This window comes from Antedon bifida, chromosome 1 (genome assembly GCF_963402885.1).
Source record: "Antedon bifida chromosome 1, ecAntBifi1.1, whole genome shotgun sequence".
NCBI classification, from domain to species: Eukaryota; Metazoa; Echinodermata; class Crinoidea; order Comatulida; family Antedonidae; genus Antedon; species Antedon bifida.
Window position 1 is genome coordinate 23063622 of NC_136226.1, and position 21685 is coordinate 23085306.

The 21685-nt window shown below is 35.2% G+C and overlaps 2 protein-coding genes across 6 annotated transcripts in view; both read left to right on the forward strand.

Moving 5' to 3' along the window:
• Positions 1–1586: 1586 nt before the first annotated feature.
• The window catches only part of LOC144845736 (aspartate aminotransferase-like), a 138709-nt gene continuing 118610 nt past the window's right edge, over positions 1587–21685 (forward strand). Inside the window, exons 1-13 of one of the 3 annotated variants that reach the window (XR_013612584.1) lie at positions 1587–1711; positions 4183–4413; positions 5398–5535; positions 5919–6046; positions 6990–7056; positions 7625–7664; positions 7878–8034; positions 8553–8666; positions 9753–9835; positions 11745–11898; positions 12587–12760; positions 14026–14690; positions 14889–15207. Coding sequence is in view for 2 of the 3 variants with exons in the window: in XM_078703178.1 (XP_078559304.1) it covers positions 4185–4413; positions 5398–5535; positions 5919–6046; positions 6990–7056; positions 7625–7664; positions 7878–8034; positions 8553–8666; positions 9753–9835; positions 11745–11898; positions 12587–12760; positions 14026–14064 (1323 nt within the window). In the remaining variant the exon portion in view is untranslated. Of the gene's footprint in view, positions 1712–4182; positions 4414–5397; positions 5536–5918; positions 6047–6989; positions 7057–7624; positions 7665–7877; positions 8035–8552; positions 8667–9752; positions 9836–11744; positions 11899–12586; positions 12761–14025; positions 15208–21685 lie in introns of those variants that run through there. The other 2 variants (XM_078703178.1, XM_078703168.1) reach the window with 2 other exon arrangements.
• On the forward strand, positions 15507–20379 carry LOC144845940 (uncharacterized). Of its 3 annotated transcripts, none has more exons than XM_078703473.1 (3): positions 15507–15643; positions 19449–19750; positions 20132–20379. In XM_078703473.1, exons 2-3 carry the CDS (start codon positions 19473–19475, stop codon positions 20283–20285), a joined length of 432 nt encoding a protein of 143 aa, XP_078559599.1. In that variant the 5' UTR covers positions 15507–15643; positions 19449–19472; the 3' UTR covers positions 20286–20379. The 3 variants fall into 3 exon arrangements, with proteins under 3 accessions (XP_078559599.1, XP_078559590.1, XP_078559607.1); XM_078703464.1 differs by lacking the exon at positions 15507–15643 and adding an exon at positions 16229–16525; XM_078703481.1 differs by lacking the exon at positions 15507–15643 and adding an exon at positions 16229–16479.

Below are 21685 nucleotides of genomic sequence, written 5' to 3' on the forward strand. Positions count from 1 at the left end.
GATTTTGTTTATATTTCAATCATTATAGACTTGGTGTCTAGCCCATATTTTGCGCTGTGTGTATATAGATTTTATGAATATCTATCTGTTACCTTTACACAGCTTACACAGTCAGATTTGAAAAAATCACTACTTTGTTATATAATGATATATACATTTTTTTCATTTGAAATTGTCTAAATTAGTCATGTCAAAAACAATTTATCTATCAATCTAACTATATTTACAAATTCTACTTTTATACAATCTGTTCTGAAATATTTTGATGGTAAATATAGAATTAGTTGAACTGGGTGACTAAATAACAAGTCAACTTTATTTCTTGGTTTGTATACTTTTTTGTTTGTGTTGATATAAAATACTTTGACAAGATATAAATATATATATATATAAATAAGGTATATCTATATTACTTGTTTACCATTAGACATAATTAGGTTCATTCATTCTGTTTGCTAATGAAAACATTTAGCTTTGATAAATAAAGCGTTCCTAATATGACGAGCCGTAATACTTGTAAATATTGCTTCAATGCGGCGTGTCTAGTAAGAAGTTACAGACACAGATTGTTCTTCTACTATCAATGAAATGGCTTGTTTGCTATATGTAGCATAAATATTGTGGGTACAGGCAAGATTATATGTAACTAAAATAGACATTGTTTATAATAAATAGTCATTGCTTGTCTGATAATTCCTTTAAAAATTGAAAGAAAAAAAATAATTGATGTTAAGATAAATGAATACAGATGAGGTGAAATTAACTCTGTATGATGTTTTGCTTCGTTTTTAAAAATATGACATTGCACGTTGAATAGAGAGATTCATTTGATCATGCATCTTTTATTTCGCTCCTCCTTGGTGACAAATTGTTGATTGTACATAGGTGACATTTTTTTGTAGGTTGTTCAGTTGGTTTGTTATCTTTGTAGTGAGTAGAAAGCTAAGATACATACAAACACACAATTTATCTAATGTACTAAATGGATATTGCTTGTATTTATTTGGTACGGTTTCCATAAACAACCATCTCTCTACAACAAGCAACTGTGAGACAGTTAAAGGTGATGATTATTTCAAATAAATGTCCCACATATGTGAACAAGTTTAACTACACTTTTTGTAACATGTTTTGGGTTTATTGTTTGTGTATGTAGATAGATATTGATCAAAGAAGAAAAAACCTGTTGCGTCGAAAGGAGGCAGACAATACTAAGGATATACAGTCGGCGACAACCAGACTAATGCTTAGACCACTGGGGCAAAAATAAATTGCAAAAACGGTCTTTCTATGCTGTGTACAGATTACAAACGTGTGCGCGCGCGTGTGTAACACAAAAAAATAGAGAATTTCGAAATGCTCAAAATGACCTGAAACGTGCATAAAGTTGATTTTTTTGCATTTTACTCGTGTGCACATAATTTTGTGTGCTACAGGTCATTTTTACTTCTACCCTTTTGCGGATAACCAACAATGCCAATACCTAGCCTTTATATAACTCCCTCCATATTTTTTTGTATTTTCTAATATATTATAGCGCCCTCTATAGTTTGAACAAATACAGAGAGAGATAGCGGCCGGGGGGCCGGGGAGAGAGAGAGTCGAGTAAACGCAAAATATATTCTTTTTGGTAAACAGCCGGCCACAGATTGCGTTAATTTAATCGGCATTATCGTCTCAAAAGTTATCTTTGTATGCCAAATACTGCAAAGTAAGTGTGTGTTTGTATGCAGCATTAGTAGACATCATACTAGCTAGGCCTGGTTTATTAGGCTATACAGTCAGTAGGCCCTATCTAGTAGGCTAGGCCTAGCCCAGTTAAGTTATGATCATGCTTGGCTTTCTTGAGGCATATAGGATGTAACCGGTCCCGATGTAACGGATAGCTAGTCAAGTCGCCCCATCGCAAAGTCGCCCTATGCCAAAGTCGCCACAACGCAAAGTCGCACTACAAGGCACCAGCTCAAGAAGGGAAAACCCCGCCGGAGTCACTCCGATTGTTACGATGATATCGGTCACGTTTAGTTTTGGTCGCGATAAACTGATGTTAGGATCTAGGTTAGCCTAGCTAGGCCGCTCTAATTCACTCTAGGTAGGGGTGTGTCGAAAGCGAAGACTTCGAAAGCGACCAAAAAGACCTTGTTTGAAAGCGAAGGCCCTACGAAATGGTAGTGTACACAAAATCCGACCAAAATCATACAAAATTGTTGATAACACATTGAATTTACAGATTCTAAAAAAAGATTTTGATTTTAATCGTTATGCTATCAAAAAACATGACTTCATCTAATTCTAGGCCTAGGCTATAAGCAATGGAGTTTAATTATGTGATATGGATTTACAAACAAACACATCGCGCTATTTGCAAGGTGACGGACACACAAGAAGGACAACCCACATAGCATTGAATTGAATGCAATATTAATTAATGTCACTTGTTCCGATAACTTTGTAGCACACGTCGCCTACAATTTAGGCCATAGCCAATTGTTTATAAGTATAGAAACATCCTGCCGCAACGTATCGTATTGACACGTGCAACAAAAGAAAATACTCTTCTATCTATTTTGCATCCCCTCTTACGATTAAGAATCATTATGCATGACGAACGTAAAGCAGAAACAGTGTTGAACACGTCTACTGCACCGTGCTTCCGTCGTCAGTTCCCACTTGTAATGACACGCAAGTTAGTTCTTAAGGCGCACTTTGCGTCGATCTAGAAACTAATTCTAGCTCTTAAAATATTTCCCGGGCCAAATTTGACAGAATATATTCAAATTATGATTTGACAAAGAGCTAAAAAGAATGAACGATAGGCATCAGCGTTCTGCAAATTTTTTTTATAAATCGATCGTTTCCTGTGACATATCATCTGTTTCACAGCTTCCATAATTCCGAATAACATTTATTCATGCCATTATATCAACGTTCAAAAAGACAAAAGCCATTCAAAACAAATATTGAAATACAAAATATTCGCTCTAAAATTACAAGTTGCCGATTTTGTTACGGTTGCAATGTGATTAGTAACGATGGTGTGTTGACGTTTAATTTATTTTTCAAGATTAAAACAGGTGTTTATTCATATCGGTATTATGTTTACCAACACTGTCAAAAGACATGTTTAATGAAGTTCCAATTCCGCCAACCACAATTGTCCTCATCAAAGTAAGAAAAAAGAAACTGACTTTTGTTTTCAAGCATTGGTTGGCCGTGGTGAATTCAAAAAGAGATACTCTATAAATCTTTATTAAGTGATGGTGATTTTTTATCGGGCTTAACGACTCTAACCCCCAACCTTCTATCTCACAGGCTTGTGGATGAGACGACTATTCAACAGTCTGCCGATTTTCAAAAAGTTGCCGACGTCCCGTTTCTAAATGTTTGCATATCCCTGCCATGAGTCTCCATTAACAAAAGAAAATAAAAAATAGTAAAAATTGAAGAAACAGGTTACCGGTTGTGTAATGACCATTTAAATATATAATTGACATTACACAAACAAATTACAGAATTATAATTAAATTAACAGGTTAACGATCCAGCAAAATGTTCAGAATACGGTGATGCCTATCGTTCGTTCTACAGTATTAGCCTTTTGTAAATCATAATTTGAATACAGTAATATTCTTGATTTTGACAATAAAAAGATATAAAACTAGAGGGTACTCCGAGAGTACAAACCTCCGCCTACTGTAAAATTCCCCTACATAAAATGTCTCCGGAAAATAAATATATTTTTTTTGCATTTTTTTTATTAGTTCTAAGTGTAAATAGGCTAAATGCACACTACAAAGTTGTGGATGAGAGTTTGGTGTAATGGTTATGTATCCAGCCTCTCACAGTTGAGATCGCTGGTTCAAGTTCCACTGAGTTTTTGTTTTTTTTATTATTTTTTTTTTCTTTTTTTTTTTGTGGACCTTGATCTTTGACCCTGACCCTTCAAAATTTAACCACAATTATATAATGAGTCATTGATCATTGTGAGAGGGGATGCAAATTAGATAGAAGAGTATTTTCTTATGTTGCGCGTCAATACGATACGTTGCGGCAGGATTTTTTTGTTTAGTGGTTCATGCGTTGGTTAATGAAATATTTATTTTCCTTTTTTCCTCTAGGCCATCCCAAATACAATTAGTAATGTGACATTTCAATATAATATTAATCAGTTTGTTAATTTAGAGATGGATTCATCACAAACAGGCGAACAGTGGCAGAACTTATTGCTACCACACCTAGCTGAGTACTCTCCTGCAACAAATCTTTCTCAAAATGAAGTCATCCGAAAACTGATTGCTGAGGGGCAGACTATTTACCATTTTGGTTTTGGTCAGTCTCCTTTTCCTGTGATGAAATCAGCTCAGAAAGCACTTGCAGAGCATACTGGAGAGAATGCATATTTACCTGTTGCAGGTATTCTAAGGAATATTTTACATAATTTAGTATAAAAATGTTAAAGTAAAAAATATTGGCTAGCTAGAAGAACCCAGGCTAGGCCTACAGTACCTCCCACCATGGAGAAATAACAACGTTAGTCCTCTAATGGTACGTAACATGATTTTGCCAAATAAAAAAAGAATAGTTTCAAACGTATCTGTGTACATGTTATAGAGACGTTATATTATGGGCACATCACATTTTTGTCACATATAGTTTGATAGTGTAGACAGAGCGGAATTTGGAGGCCTATCATGTTTTGCCTATCTCACCAACATGAAACACTTTGTACTCTGCTATTTTGATGGCTATGGTTGTAGTTAATAAATAGGAGAAATAACATAAAACAATCTGATAAATAGTAGACAAGTACAGTATTAAGTTTTTTGTTGTTATTTTATTATTGTGTATTTACCATGTTGACATAAATTTAACTAAGGATTGGGATTCCATTTACAATACAGTTTTTTTTATGAACTGTTGAACACTTTATACACTTATAGGCAGTGGACCAGACAAAATAAAAAACTTAAAGATTAGGCTAAATTGTATGAATTGAACTATATAAATAAGCTGCATTCAAGCATGAAGTACATTGTTATCAGCTAAATAATCTGATATTCATTGGTATAAATGTTATAATGTCATTGATAATAACAAGTACATCATTTTCCTTTACTTGAAATTCTCATGCTATAATTATTATGTTGATATAAAGTTTGCGGTACACCATGTATATTAGTGCTGAAAAGAACTGTTGAGTTTCTCAACAACAGTTCTTTTGAAAAAATATGCAACCAATCAGAATACAATCACTCGCTCGAGTATATTTGCTTATTACTGTATTGCTGCCACATGTCGCTCTGCATTTTGCCAGTCGCTCACATCCTGAGCGTTTAATTTATTTTTGTGTTGTTACTTTCTATCTACTTCTTATAAAGTTGTCTTGAAATTTCCTAGGTATAGCAGAGCTGTGTGCAAGCATCTGTGAATTCCATGCCAAGGAGGACAAACTAAGTCATTTTCATGCTGATGACGTCATTGTGGGACCTGGATCTAAAGAGCTTATTTTCTTGCTAATGTTGATTTTTAATGGAGGTAGGATAGGACATTAAGAACGTACATTTTCTGTGTTCAGACAATTAGGATTTATCTAATGAAACACAATCATGGTCTGGTAGTATACAGAATATAGAGAGAATTCAGCCAACTTTCTTGTACATTCCTCTTTTTAATGATAATTGATATTTAGTGATATTATCTGATATATAATATATTTTGTTTGTTTTACATAGCAAAGTTAATATACAACTTTGGTTATCCTATAAATGAATTACACACAAGGACACTTATAATCCACAAACATTACTACTCCTGAGCGCAACTCGGAGGTTATGTGTCAAGAGTTTTAGCTGCAAATGAGCCCCCAATTTGTATATAGTGTTATTATTATTTTATATAATAATATATTATATTTACAGATGTGATACTGCTATCACCAACTTGGACAACCTATAAACCTCAAATGTTATTGGCTCAGAAATCGACACATGTTATTTCTACAAGCTTTGAGAGCAACTGGAAATTAACTCCAGAGGCATTTCTACAGGTACTAGGTTATTCAGGTTAAATAATAGTCATAAAAAGACATACACGTGACATCACACGTCATATACTTAACCTGGAATTACCACCTAAGCAAACACAGCAATGTCACATGTTTTTCCACTTCAGTTTTTAGGGCATATAGTTATCTAGCTGGCTGAGTAATAAAAGGAGACTGTAGTAAAAATATCCCCCAAACAAGTCGCTAAAAATGGTGAAATTAAGATTCAAGATTAAAAAAATTGTATTAGTCAACTTTAAAATGGCATAATTAAGACAATAAAACAACAAAGAAAAATACATCAAATTGCAAATGGCAATGTTAAAATACTATTTGTATGTTAAAAAACTATTAAAAATGCAAATTGCAAAAATGCCATGGGATCTGTAAAATACTGTTAAAACGATTGCAATTTAAAATAAAAATTACAACAAAGACTAAAGAGTTATCGTCAAACGTTAGAATTGTACATATTAATGCTATTTACAACAAAGAACTTCATAGTTCTACATAGGTTGACTTTTAGGGGTCGTATTGTAATACCAGATCTATTAAAATTGTAACAATAGGATATTTCATAATATTTTCAACTTTCCTTAAGATACACTTCTCGTAAATCAGTGAACATGGTGTTAGACCTGCTTTAATGATAGACGTTGTGCAATTTTAAGTGCTAACCTTCCTATCGTTCACATACAGGAGGAGCAGTGCTGGCTGATTCATTGTGTGAATACCATATAAAAAAGCCAGCTTGATTCAATGTTTGAGTACCCAATAAAAAGTCCTGAGTGATTTAATGTTTGTATACCCAATATAAAGGCATGGTCCGATTTAAAGCAAACAAGATTTGAGGTTACACAGTAAATATGAATTGCACATTACTTATCGTAGAATAAATATTTATTTAGCAAAACATGTAATTCATAATCAAATTTTCCTTTTGCAGACTATTAAAGAAAACCAACTGGAAGACAAGAATAAATTACTTATCCTGTGTAACCCAGATAATCCAAGTTAGTATTCTTACTGAGAACAACAATTAAAAACCATGTCACACAGGTGACTTATTTCATACTCAAATTGTTACCAGTTGTACCTTATGAACCATTACAAATGTAACTACTATAGAATTATTCAGAATGAAATTTAATATAACCTACCCACCAGCATGTACTTTCAATTAGAGATGTACATTATTGAAACTTTTATCAAAACCTTGTCTAAATTTTGGTTTTGTCTATTTTGCACTCAAGTGGTTAAATTGTTAGCATTTGCATATCAGTGCCACAACCAAGCATTCTTTGCGAGTTGAAGTATTAACATGAAATTTAGTTCCAAATAAGATCTTCAGAGATTCTAGTTTGTTCCAGTTTATAAGTTTAAAACTGAAACATGTTAAATAATAAAATAATTAAATAAAATATTCAGTAATGTATTAGTAAGATACTTGTTCTCTTTATGATATATACAACCAACAAGCAAGTTTTGATGATTGAAAAGTAAATTAATTACAAGACTGAGATGGCAAAAATACAATAAAAAATATTAGATTTAATTAATTTTAGTTTTATTTATTCGCAGCTGGAACAAGTTATACAGAACAAGAATTGGAGTCTCTCAGGTAATGTTTTTATTGTAAATGAAAGCTTTTAGAGTGCAAAGTACCGACACTTAATTAACTTGGTGTTTATTCCTCAGATTTGCATACTCTGTATTACCTACATAATAAGACATGAACAACAAATAATAATAATAATAATAATATCTTTAAAACCACCACTGTTGGTCCTAGTTTGTATTCTCAACAACAACTTATTGTTTTTATAATAAACAGCAAGGTGTTCCGAGATCACAATATGATTGTTCTTAGTGATGAAATTTATGCTAAGCTGAGATTTGATGGTGGGCATGTCAGTATTGCCAAGTATTATCCAGAAGGTACGATACTCAGCAGTGGAATCTCAAAATGGGCCAGTGCTGGTGGATGGCGAGTAAGTGAACAAATACCATTTGCTATTGATTCTGAAACACATACAGAGAGTGATGGTGTAATGATAAGGCAATCAGACTAGCATGTGATAGGCATGGGTTCCAGCCTGTCTGTGCCATATTGATTGTAAGATACTTTACTCTGAATGCTTTCGTCCTGGTGGATAGGACTTAAAGTTGTGGGTCCTGTGTACATAAAGAAATTAGTATACTAATCGAAAAGAGCAGGGGATCGTCTCCCTATATTCTAATCTGGGTAGGCGCTGCACTGCTGGCTGTTATGGGTCTGCAGAGGGCATCATCCAAATTTATTTTACCTTTACTTACAGTACTAATGTGAATACTTAATAATTTAATCACAATTTGGGGACATCATAGGTGCCCAACATACACACATTTCGGAGTTGTTTTATATGAGGATTGTTTTTTAGTAGAATTAAATCAATAATGTACAGATGACATGCAAGGAAACAAATCTACTAGTTACGTTTATAAGTTGAATGACCAATTTTTCTTCTAGCTTGGATATAATATTTACCCTAAGAAGTTATCTGCCCTGAAGATAGCTGTCAAGAGTGCTGGTAGCCACACCTATTCCTGTGCGTCGGGACCAATCCAATATGCCTCTTTGATGGTAAGAATTAGTAATCCTCATCTACCACCAACTCTTAATTTTATTGTACTTTTTAATTTACCACTTGCTGAAATTGGTTTGACAGGTTATGTCTTTCATATGATACACAACCTTACTTTCATTACTATAACAGAGGAGATACATTTCCGTTAAATTGTAAAAGATTGGAACTTGAATTAAAGCTTTTGAACGTATTCATGATGTATATAATAGGTTTGTGGTCTAAAGAGGTTTGTAGTCTAAAACGCCATTCCGCAACCAGTGTTTGGGTCGCGAAAAAAAAATTGATGGGTCGCAAAAATTGTTTCCGATACTGAAACATTTTGTCAATTATACACTGATCTATATGTGAAATGTTCTCAGTTTTGTAGAATCTACAACACTGATTACATTTCACATCTACAGTTTTCCCTATGTTGACGCACGGCGAGTACCGTAGCGTACACACAATAGGGACTTTACGAAACACGACGAGAGTACCATTTCCAGACATCTAGGGGTGTCATTTAACAAAATTTGTGTTGCCACAGGGGGGGCTGTAAGCTTAAATACACAATGTTGGGTTGCGAGAATTCCCAAAATAGGATCATGGGGTCACGGTCAAAAAAGTTTGCGGAACGCTGGTCTAAAAGACCTTATGAAATAAGTCGGTAACCCATTTTTGTATGTTCATAATATGTCCCAAATTTGATGTAACTATTCCATTTACAACTATTATAATTTAGGCCTGAAATCGTATGTAAAGACTAATAATAATAATAGATTTATATATATGCAATATGTGGACAAAGTGTTACACTTTTCATCTCCCCTGGGGATATAAAGGTGCTCATTTTTATATGACGGGGACTGTCTGAAGTGAAACTAGTACACCAGAGATCTCCTACAAAAAATGTTCCACTTTTTTATAAAGCATACAGTTTATATATCTCGGCTATCCTAGCTACCACCAGAAACATATAGAGCGAGTCAAGCTCGAATCAGTGCCGATGAAGTGGCTATGATGCCCTACCTTTAAACCACTCATTGACTTGCTCTATTGTAAATGTTTCCACTTTCATAACATAATAAATTTTTCTATTTTAGATGTTCAATTTTGATGAAGAAAGTCAAAATTATGTGTTTCACTGTCGTCGGATTCTTTCTGCAGTTGCTGAATATTGTTACAGGTAACATATCTCCATTTATATAAAACATAAAATACAATCACGCTCATTTTCATAACTTAGCCCAGTGTTATTGGAGGTGGTTTGCTGCAACCCCATGTAGAGCATTTGGTTAGGCGGGACCCCAGGTGGAGGAGGTGGTGTGGTAAGATCTAAGTGGTGGAGGAGGTGGTGTGGTGTCACAATGAGAATCACAGATGAACAATTTGGATCGAAGGTCTAATGTCTGTCATATGCAACAAAAGGAGTCTTTTCAACCATAGATGAAGTGCAAAATCAGCTTTTATTCCTTCTAAGAAATATGACAATCTTTCTAAAAGCACAAACACAAAACAATACAAACACAAAAATGCTTAACTTAAAGCAAGTGGGTGACCCCCAAGTGGTCACTGTATCTAACCTTATGAACAATAACTTAGGTGTGACCGTCTCCAATACCCAGGGCACCTGTAGTAGTGTTATTGTTAATAAAACAATTTTATAACTCCGAATAATATGTTATGATGTAACTCGTCTCTTGTATTACTCTTAACAATAATTTTAATTATCCCCACAATGGGCCCACAGAGCAAGCAATAGCTTCAGTGTGGTACTTTACAATATAATTTGAGAGTTGAGAGATATTATTTGAGATAAGAGTTCCATACACGTTCAGCTGTGAGCCTTGTCGGGAGTTTCAATCCACGATACTACGCAGTCCGTCGGTTTGTAACTGAACTACAATAATACGAGCATTATGGTTTTACCAATATTTTAAAAGGCTTATACAGTTAGGTGCGTCCAATGCACACTGCGCCCTACGATAATTAAACTCTAAACACTCACTCCTAGATACCCCGCACAATTGGCTATAAAAAGTAAGTAAGTAATATCCAAGTGGAGGAGGTGGTGTGGTAATATCCAAGTGGAGGAGGTGGTGTGGTAATATCCAAGTGGAGGAGGTGGTGTGGTAAGATCCAAGTGGTGGAGATGGTGTGGTAAGATCCAATTGGAGGAGGTGGTGTGGTAAGATTGAAGTGGAGGAGGGGGTGTGGTAAGATCCAAGTGGTGGAGATGGTGTGGTAAGATCCAAGTGGTGGAGATGGTGTGGTAATATCCAAGTGGAGGAGGTGGTGTGGTATTATCCAAGTGGTGGAGGTGGTGTGGTAAAATCCAAGTGGAGGAGGTGGTGTGGTAAGATCCAAGTGGTGGAGATGGTGTGGTAAGATCCAAGTGGAGGAGGTGGTGTGGTAATATCCAAGTGGTGGAGATGGTGTGTTAATATCCAAGTGGAGGAGGTGGTGTGGTAATATCCAAGTGGAGGAGGTGGTGTGGTAAGAATAAGATCCAAGTGGAGGAGGTGGTGTGGTAAGATCCAAGTGGAGGAGGTGGTGTGGTAAGATCCAAGTGGTGAAGGTGGTGTGGTAAGTTCCAAGTGGAGGAGGTGGTGTGATAAGATCCAAGTGGAGGAGATGGTGTGGTAAGATCCAAGTGGAGGAGATGGTGTGGTAATATCCAAGATGTGGAGATGGTGTGGTAAGATCCAAGTGGTGGAGATGGTGTTGTAAGATCCAAGTGGAGGAGGTGGTGTGGTAAGATCCAAGTGGAGGAGGTGGTGTGGTAATATCCAAGTGGAGGAGGTGGTGTGGTAATATCCAAGTGGAGGAGGTGGTGTGGTAATATCCAAGTGGTGGAGGTGGTGCAGTGTTTCAGAAAATGTGTATGTGAGATTCTGTTGTGTACTTAATCACAAGATGACAGATGTGAGATTTGTTCATTGCTGTATTATTGTATTTTAGAATTGATTAAATTAGTTACATCATTTGGTTAAACATCACTAAATAATCATATGTCATATACAAAATCTAATTGATTATGGAAATTCCATGTTTAAATGTGCGTCCATTCCACAATTATTACTATTATCATTCAGAGAGTTAACAAGTGTCGGGATAAAGGTCAAGAGGTCAACTGGCGGTTACTACTTGATGCCGGACTTTGAAATCCTACGTCCTTATTTGGAAAGACGTGGAATATTTACCTGTTCGCAAATGTGTGAAGCTCTCTTTCAGGAAGCTAATGTCGCTGTATGATTGTTACATATTTTGTTTATAATACAGTATCCCCTGTTGTTGTAATCTTGAAGGCTATTTTACTTTACTATTCTGGATAATTTTTTTATAAAAAATAATGGTGTATGTATTATATATAGCCTATTTCTCTCTTTACACGTAATTCATAAATTAATAAAAACCATAAACAAACATGAATTATAGTTTCAGAAGGAGGAATGAGGAAAAACAAGATAAAACTTTTCTGATAATAATCATATTTTTACTTCATTTGAATCTTGTATGGTGAATTTTAATATGTTTTTGACACTCTAACTTTACTAATACTGAATAAATATACTACAAACAGTATTTGGTCATTTTCAAGTTAAACACAAAAAATTAACCAAAAATATAACATTATGACAGTACTTAGTGTTTGAGGAAATAAAAAGCTACTAAAATGAAGGACTTATATCAATATTTAATGTACCAATTTGTATTTTTATCAATGTTGTTAAATGTTTATTCTTATTCTTTTATTGGCAATCACAATCTACATTTCAATTCAGTAAAAAGTAAAAAAGCAAAGGCTGGAGTGATAGACAGACACAACTTTGAACTGAATCACTATAACAAGTCTATCAACCTTATAATCTTACAATAGACTTATATGTATAATTACTGTTCTCGATACTAACATTTTTGTTAAAATCCATTTCAGGTGATAAGTGCAGGTCCAGCATTTTTGCGGCCAATTGATGAACTCACTGTGCGATTCTGCTATGTGTCGTTTGACGGTGAATCCGCACTGAAAGCTAGTTCTCAAATCGATCAAAAAGATCTTCCAGAGGATTTTGTCGTCAGTAATTGTCAAAATATAGTAGATGGTGTTCAGGTCAGTATGAAGTACTTTTGAAGTATCTTTAAGATCCTTGTTTTAACGTTTAAAGCTCGTCAATCTTATATCATCCAACTTATCCATCAAATATGTTTCCAGCTTAGTTTTCCTTCTTTTATTCAGAATTTATTTAATTAACTTTTTTTCATAAATTGATACAGTCTTTACTTTTAATTCACCAAATCTCTGCATGTCCTGGATTTATTTAGGGACTAGGGTTGCGTGGTCTTCAAACTTGGTGGGTGAGTGCAGGGTGGTATAATATAATGTAATCAGGGTTAACAGCTTAATATCCCATCCAAAGGACAAGGCAATGCTTCTTGCCTAAGGCCAATTTACACAGACAAGCGGTAATTGTGAGCGGAAAACTGTGTGGCATGTCCAATTTACACAGTACGCGGAATTCGTGAGCGGTGTGGCGGAAATTAGGTGCTTGTAGGCCTCGAGGCTACATCATGTTGCAAGCACTGCTGGACTGGACTAGACTAATATGACTGACTGTCAGTAGGCCTAGAGCAGTAGCCTACTGTACCACACACAGGCTTTGGTTTTAGAGGGGCTTGTTGCCTAATAACGTCCTAAATGTATATTTTCTTTACACTAATCCTTATACAAACAATCAGTCACGTCGTAGTTGTACAGTATTTCTGAATAATAATAATAAGTTCCAAAACTAGGCCAAGCCTACTATGGTGCTCGTATTGTTATCTTGGACTTGACAGACTCATGCAAAAAAGTTGTTGCTAGATGACCTCACATCAATCATGTTGTTGATTGGCCAGAATCCACAACTACCATGTGGTATTTTCACAAAATCGGATTCCGCTCAACCGCCCGTCCGCTCCGGGTTCTGTATAAATGGTCATAATAAATAACATTGATTCTATTTTTCGTTTTCCGCTTACTGTTACCGTTTGTCTGTGTAAATTGGCCTTTAAGGATGTCTGTGGCACAGTGTGTTGGATGTTTGACTACTTATGCTTGTATCCTGAGGCAAAAAATCTCCACCTAGGTGTGCAAATGTGTACCTGGTAAGGTCAAACACAACTGCGATGAGGCTGTACCATTATGATTCAGATTACATTATGTTTTCATACATGTTTGATCCAATGACCAGGTTAATGTCAAGCGCTTAGAAGATCTGTGCATTAATCGCTATATAAGAATGACGTATTCTTACAAATTTCCCATTTCCGGCCAATTCATTGTACCATATCGATCTCGAGAAATGTTAAGGTTATTTTGTTTTAATCTTTTTACAGGCTATCAAGAAATGGGTGAATAGGCAGATGACCAACTAAGCCAATTACTGCGTTTTGTTCTACCTAAAGTATGAGACAGATAACAGCCATAGATTGTTAATTTTTACTTTTCAAAATTATATTGGAATTCAGAATAGTTTGTCAATAGTAATTCAGTAAAGCACATAATTCTGTGTACTACAACTGTAATTCATATAATTGTTTATAATGTTCTGTTTTTTACTATATAATACAATTAATACATATTTCTGTAATCTCCAAATCTTAAATGGTGCCTTTAATTCACTGTGACTTTCTCTCATTTGTTTGGGAGATACAAAAAAAAACGTATCTTTATTACTATGCCCCTTTTTGTTAACAAAAGGCAACAAATGTGTTTTTATTTTCCACATGTATCTTGGCATATGCCACGTGCCATGTTTTTAAACAAAATAAAGTACCCTTTTGAGCCGTGAAATGTGCAAAAAGTCACATTTGTACACACATGGCAGCCTCAAATCTGTAAGTTGTGTTATTCCTTCTGAAAAACCTGGGTTTCTTACTCTACAAAGTTTATCAAAAGAAAGAATGTTTTTTTTTTTTTAAGCAATATTTCCAAAACTATTCTGTTAACAGGAAAAAAGTAATCTGTCACTGGTCTTTTTATGTTTGCTGTGCTTTTTAATGTTTACCTAGGCCTTAGTATATAGTACAATATTATCTAAAATGTGTGCTTTATGTATTCGTTTGTTTATAAAAATGTTTAATAGATATATTTAAATTTAATAATGTCAATATTTCCAAAACTATTCTGTTAACAGGAAAAAAGTAATCTGTCACTGGTGGTTTTATGTTTGCTGTGCTTTTTAATGTTTACCTTTAAGACCTTAGTATATAGTACAATATTATCTAAAATGTGTGCTTTATGTATTCGTTTGTTTATAAAAATGTTTAATAGATATATTTAAAGTTAATAATGTTATTATTTATTCATATTAAGTAATTAATTAAAACCTTGTAGTACATGTTTTTTATTGGTGTTAATTTTTAAATTAACTTCAGCTCTACCTAAGAATTTAGACTCGACCCTTTTTATTTTGGACGGAGAGTAGAAAAAGGGCTGAGTGATTTTAGAATCGTTAATATTAATTATTGTACTTCTTTATATGGATATTAACAATAAATGTCATTATATATCATGAACTAATGATCTGTATTTTCCTTGTATAAATTGAGTGAACTGTATCAGTATAAGTTAGAGTTCAACAGTTTTAGTGAGGCCAGAGAAAGTGGAACATCGTACATTGTAACGATTTATTAGATCTCTTTATTGATCTATGATTTTTTAATCAAACAAATAGATTTAAGGGAAGTACATGTACCTCATAATATGTTAATGTATTGTATATTATTGAACCATGATTGATGCAGTTGCAAAAATAAATTGCAAACTATTTTATATCTCCATGGTTCAGTTCACTCATTTTTCATTTCCATTGTAATGTTAATTGTGGATCGAATAGTGTTTTGTTTACTTTAAAACTGAATTGATATATAACAGGAACATATCCATCAATGGCGATTGTTGATGTTCTTCATGTATTGTGAATGTTCTTGTTGTGTGAACCAACATAAGAAGGTATGTAACATTGTGCATTTTCTTAACCTTTTCTTTAAATGTTATTAAACTTTGTTTATTGAGGATGCCTCAAGGCAATGGCTGGCTTGCATGCTCAACATGGCACATGTGTGATTAGCCTGAGATTTTTTTTTATACTTTACAGTATTATAAAGTAGTACGAACAATTTAAGAATATGGCGCTTTACTGCATTAACTTATATTGAAATGTAACTTGTTTCAATACCACAACCACATGAATAGCAATATACTGCACACCCGTATAGGCAGAAAATAGAATTTAGAATACAGGGGCTAATTAGAGATGGTACAAGAAGTTGTATGTAGAATGGTATATTTGGCCATGTAATGTACAAAAAGTACATTGTGTTCGCCATCAAATGTGAAAAAAAAATGTGCATACAAAATGTGAAAATCTGTAAACATGCATTACTCATGTACAAACATGTGAAGAAGTTTTAGGTGATTTTAGAATGTAATTTTACTTAAAATGTACAAAATCATTTTCTTTAACATTCATATTCAGTGCAATTTATAACTTTGAATGGATAAAAAATATATTGTAGAATGTTGCACACTACTTATAAAAATTGTCTGATTTGTGATGGATTTCCCCAGGGATATATTGGGAAAATCCAATCCTTTTGGGTTTTTCTGATTGGTCCACTGTTAGATAGGGTTTGTCTGATTGGTAATGTATGAGGGGTTTTTGGGTAATCACTGGCAGGGGGAGAGTCTTGTCTGGAACTTTATTGGAAATAGATGTGGTTTTGTTTGTTCTTTCTGTGATGTGAGTGATATACATGAACTTAGGCTATTTGTAGACATTTTGACAGGTATGGTTTCTTAAATATAGTGGCATACGTTGAGAGTTAGATCTGGGTAGGTATAATTTTTGTTATGTATAAAATGTTGGGCCCCCACTCTTCCTGGAAATTGATTGTAGGCCCGAAATATAAAGTTTTAAATTAATTTGTCATAATATATAAATAAAAGCAGGATCTAAGTGCAAAGAAAATTATAGACGTTTTCATTGATTTCATTCATCATCATTCTAGACCTTTCTTACTTTTACTCCTTTCGTCTCTTAATTAAATGTACTGGTGACTCCTACTACTACTGATTTTGAAAGGGAATTCCCGGAACCGAGCAGCGAAAAACATGTGTAACTATCCGTAGTTCGACAGCAATCAGAGTGACAACGACATGTGTTACAACCGGTAATGTAGAAAACGCCAGCTAATGTCGAAACAACAGTTAATGTAGAACAATCCACCGCTAATGTACTAAAACCTCCAGCTAATGTAGAAACACCAACAGCTTATGTAGTAAATATAAATCAACACCAGTTATGTAGAAACGGTCAACAGCTTATGTAGTACGAAAATTGCCTCCCAGCTTATGTAGTTACTATCGCCAGCTAATGTAGAAAATGTTATATATTTTACAAAAATGTCTAAATCATGTACAGTACGTGCAAATGCATCGATCTTTACTTAGCTGTCAGTCTTTCCACCTCTTAATTGTAATCAAAACGACCACACAACCATCTCTTTTAAGGGACCGCTTCTCATAATCGACCACCTCTCGTAAGGGATCACCTCCTTTCATAAGGGACCGCTTCTCATAATCGACCACCTCTCGTAAGCGACCACCTCTTTTAACGACCACATCTCTCGTAAGTGACCACCTCTCGTAAGCGACCTCCTCTCTTAACGACCACACCTCTCGTCAGTGACGACTCTTTTAAAGGACCACCACCTCTATTAAGGGATTGCTTCTCATAATCGAGCGACCGCCTCTCTTAACGACCACAACTCTCATCAATGAAGACCTCTATTAAAGGACCGCTTGAATTCTCGACCACCTCTCGTATAGTAGGGGTTCTTAAAACGGTCGATGGTCACTTTTTGATAAAGGTACCAAATTTGGTAGACATGTCCTATCTATGACATGAAATAAAAAATGAAAGCGGTCCCTTAAGAGAGGTGTAGTCGTTAAGAGTGGTAGTCGTTAAGAGTGGTAGTCGATTATGAAAAGTGGTCCCTTAAGAGAGGAGGTGATCACTTCCCAGAGTTGATCGATTATGAGAAGTGGTCCTTTAATAGAGGTGGTGGTCCTTTAAAAGAGGTCGTCACTTACGATAGGTGTGGTCGTTAAGAGAGGTGATCCTATAAAAGAGTCGTCACTGACGAGAGGTGTGGTCTTTAAGAGAGGAGGTCGCTTACGAGATGTGGTCAATGATGGTGGTCGTTCAATAGAGGTGGTCACTTTCGAGAGGTCGTTGTGATGGAAGATGGTCGATTATGAGAAGCGGTCCTTTAAAAGAGAGAAAGAGGTCGTGGTTCCTAGAAAGAGGTGGTCACTTACGAGAGGTGGTCGATTATGAGAAGCGGTCCTTTAAACAGAGATGGTTGCTTACGATGTGTGGTCGTTTTAGAAAGTTGGTTAGAGGTGGAAAAACTGATAGCTAAGTAAAGATCGATGCATTTGCACATGATTTAGACATTTTTGTAAAATATATAACATTTTCTACATTAGCTGGCGATAGTAACTACATAAGCTGGGAGGCAATTTTCGTTACTACATAAGCTGTTGACCGTTTCTACATTAGCTGGTGTTGATTTTTATTTACTACATAAGCTGTTGGTGTTTCTACATTAGCTGGAGGTTTTACTACATTAGCGGTGGATTGTTCTACAACGTGCATGAGAGGGACATGCATGTTACAACCGCTAATGTAGAAAACGCCAGCTAATGTCGAAACAACCGCTAATGTAGTAAAACCTCCAGCTAATATAGAAACACCAACACCCTTATGTAGTAAATAAAAATCAACACCGGCTAATATAGAATGGTCAACAGCTAATGCAGTAACGAAAATTGCCTCCCAGCTAATGTAGTTACTATCGCCAGCTAATGACAAATATTATATATTTTACAAACCTATGTTTAAATCATGTGCAAATAAGCAAGTAAGCGACCACCTTTCTTAACGACCACAACTCTCGTTCTAGACAGAGAGGGTGGTCGTTCAATAGAGGTGGTCACTTACAAGAGGTCGTTGTTACGGGATGGTCGATTATGAGAAGCGGTCCCATAAGAGAGGCGGTGGTCCTTTAAAAGAGGTCGTCACTTACGAGAGGTGTGGTCGTTAAGAGAAGTGTCGCTTACCAGAGGTTGTCCCTTAGAGGTGGTCGTTACGGGAGGTTGTCGATTATGAGAAGCGGACTAGAACCTTAAGAGAGATGGTTGCTTACGATGTATGGTTGTTTTAGGGAGGTGGTCGCTTACGAGAGGTGGATAGATTGATTGATAAGTAAAGAGAGAGGTGGTGGTTCTTTAAAAGAGGTGGTCACTTACGAGAGGTGTGGCCGTTAAGAGAGGTGGTCGCTTACGAGAGGTGGTCGATTATGAGAAGCGGTACAGTTTTTAAAAACGAAATGAATTCATCTACAATAATACAGTCCCTCTATGTTCTAATGATTAATTTTATCGATAAACTTTGTTTTAAGGAATAGACATCATCCTTGATGGGTAAAATGTACCCGGCATCAACCACTTATAAACTAAGTAATATTATTCAGTTAGGCCTATTTAACATTGTTGATTTTTGCTCCGAAAAATATATATTTAGTTTGGGGGTGCAAGTAGGCCTAATATTTGCCTTTGATGTGTTTAATTGTTGTTAAATAAATATGTTTGGCCTACTATACGTAGAACCCACTCGATGTGTCAGCAAATGTAATATTGTTTGTAATTGTAATAATTAAATGATAATATAGTAGCCATTTTTATGTTTTAGATTGGTGGTTGATGTGTTTTTCACATGGCGAGAATAATTCGAGATTGTATGAAAAAACATGAGCTAGCTAGACAAGATGTTCAGAAAAAGTACAAAATTCAATCTGTTCACGGTCACGGTACCTATCAATGCAGAGGATGTGGGCACTCGTGGAGCAGCTATCATTCTTGTTTAACTTTGGATCTTCAGCAGCAAGGAATAGTAAGAAGATGGCGACAGAAGTGTGATAGATGTAAGAAACTTGAATCACCTTGGTTCCACCAGTATGTGTTAGAAAAGATGGTTGACTACGGAATTGGCAGGTAGGTTGGAGTAATTCTTCCAAAGTGAACATTTTAATGAAGGATTAAGCACATATTTTCATTTTAAAAATCACATAAAACAATACTTTGATCAAGGAATTTGTGACAGTGTTAAGTCTTTATTATTATATTATGTTTTGATGATTTAGACAGTTTTGTAGACTTTTTGAAATACTAAAAAACTATGGATTAGCTTCTTATACTATAGGCCTACAACTTGAATTGGAATAATACTGTAATTGAAAATTTAGAAATGTAATGTTATCGTACGGACAATCTTAATATTTATCTAAGTGAATGGTGAATACAGCCACGAATGTGAACGTATTTATTAGGACTTGCACAGATGCCGTGATAATTACTTTTTTTTTCTGATTGTAGATATTTTAAACTTGTGAATGGAACGTTAAACGGATCTGTTGCTATCAAACCTAAAGGCAAACCACCACATCGAAGTGACCTCTGTGAACGCTGTGGATTTGGAAAACGTAAATGTTGGCTACCTAGAAACAGTAGCTCTCACTCTGATCTCTAAATAATAGAGAACTCTGCCATTCAGACCACCATTGCCTCGTTAGCTTGTAGATTTTATCCACAGGCACGTAAATACTGCCATTGCAAATTAATAACATTTACATAAAGATATAGCCTATTGTCCCCCTGAAAAAAAATGTTGTTTGTTGAATGTCATTTTGATGTTCATAAGTGAAAGCATTATATTTGTTTCATTTTTTTTTTCGGAAGTCATTAGCTTGATTAAAACTGGCAAAAATGGCATATTCAAAATCTGATCTGGGGACATGTTTGTGTGCACGTGTGTATGAGCTGTATATGGATTGGTCCAAGTAAATTAAAGATGGTCGTGGGGGAGGAGGCGGGATTTGTGGTAGGAGGTCTTACTCCGTACGGAGGACTCTATCGTGGTTAGTATAAAGTTATGAGCATGTCCATTTATTACACTCTTAACTTTTTAGGTTAGGCTCTAGCTAGCTATGTCCCAAGAAGATATACTCATTAAGAAGCTTTTTCATAGCGGTAGCTATAGTAGGCCCAATCTAAGGCCGACAGTATTGTAAACTCGACCTATAATTTATAGATCCCAGCTGCTGGACCCAAAAAAACGTCTGGGAAAAGAGAGTCTATGAGGGCTCACGGTTGAACGATTTTGGATTCTCGCCCTTTGATTGGTTGACGCGAATCAACAGACTGAAGAATTTCTCACTTGTACCACCTTGAAGTCACGTTGTCTCTAGAGGGTATTCAGTTGCATGCCTACAGGTTGTTGAGGTCACACACACACAGCACATAAAGTTCAAAATTGACCATTTTTAAATGCCATTTTTTAATTAGTAGATTAAAATTTGTTGGCAAATATTACACTGTTGGAAAGGTACAAATGTCTTCTTTCAAATGCTGTTGAAAATTGATTTGTATGTATTTTTGCCATTAAAGGACATCTTTTTAATAATTAATCATAAATATATCTGAAGAAAGAACAATGATTAATTTTAAAATGTCGAGCGGCGTTTTTTGTAAGAAATATTTCTTGTTTAAATAGCGCTGATTTGACCATAGACCAATACAACACGTTGTCAGGATGGATGTTCAATAATAGACCCTGGAAATTGCCATCTTACTATTACTAATAATAGCGGTATTATACGATACGATACGTACCCTGTACTGGAATATGTTTGACTAGCGTTCAATGTCCGTAATCGAATAGGTCAAATGAGTAAAATTCTTTTATGTACCCCAATATAATCTTCTCGGAGTAGGACTGACTGCGAAAAGAAACTTCGTGAACATATAGAAGTACCTTGGAAGTTGTACAATAATGAGACTGATCAGGTGAGACCCGGTTACGTTACGTCTATGGCCTTCTTGGGGTGTTTTTGAATTTTTTCGATGCGTTTTGACGTATGAATTGCATTT

What these genes read in the sequence shown, in the direction of transcription:
- LOC144845940 (XM_078703473.1), top strand. Translation starts at nt 19,473, where the DNA reads ATGGCGAGAATAATTCGAGATTGTATGAAAAAACATGAGCTAGCTAGA. An exon ending in GTTGACTACGGAATTGGCAG is followed by an intron (nt 19,751 to 20,131) that starts GTAGGTTGGAGT and finishes TTCTGATTGTAG; the next exon opens with ATATTTTAAACTTGTGAATG.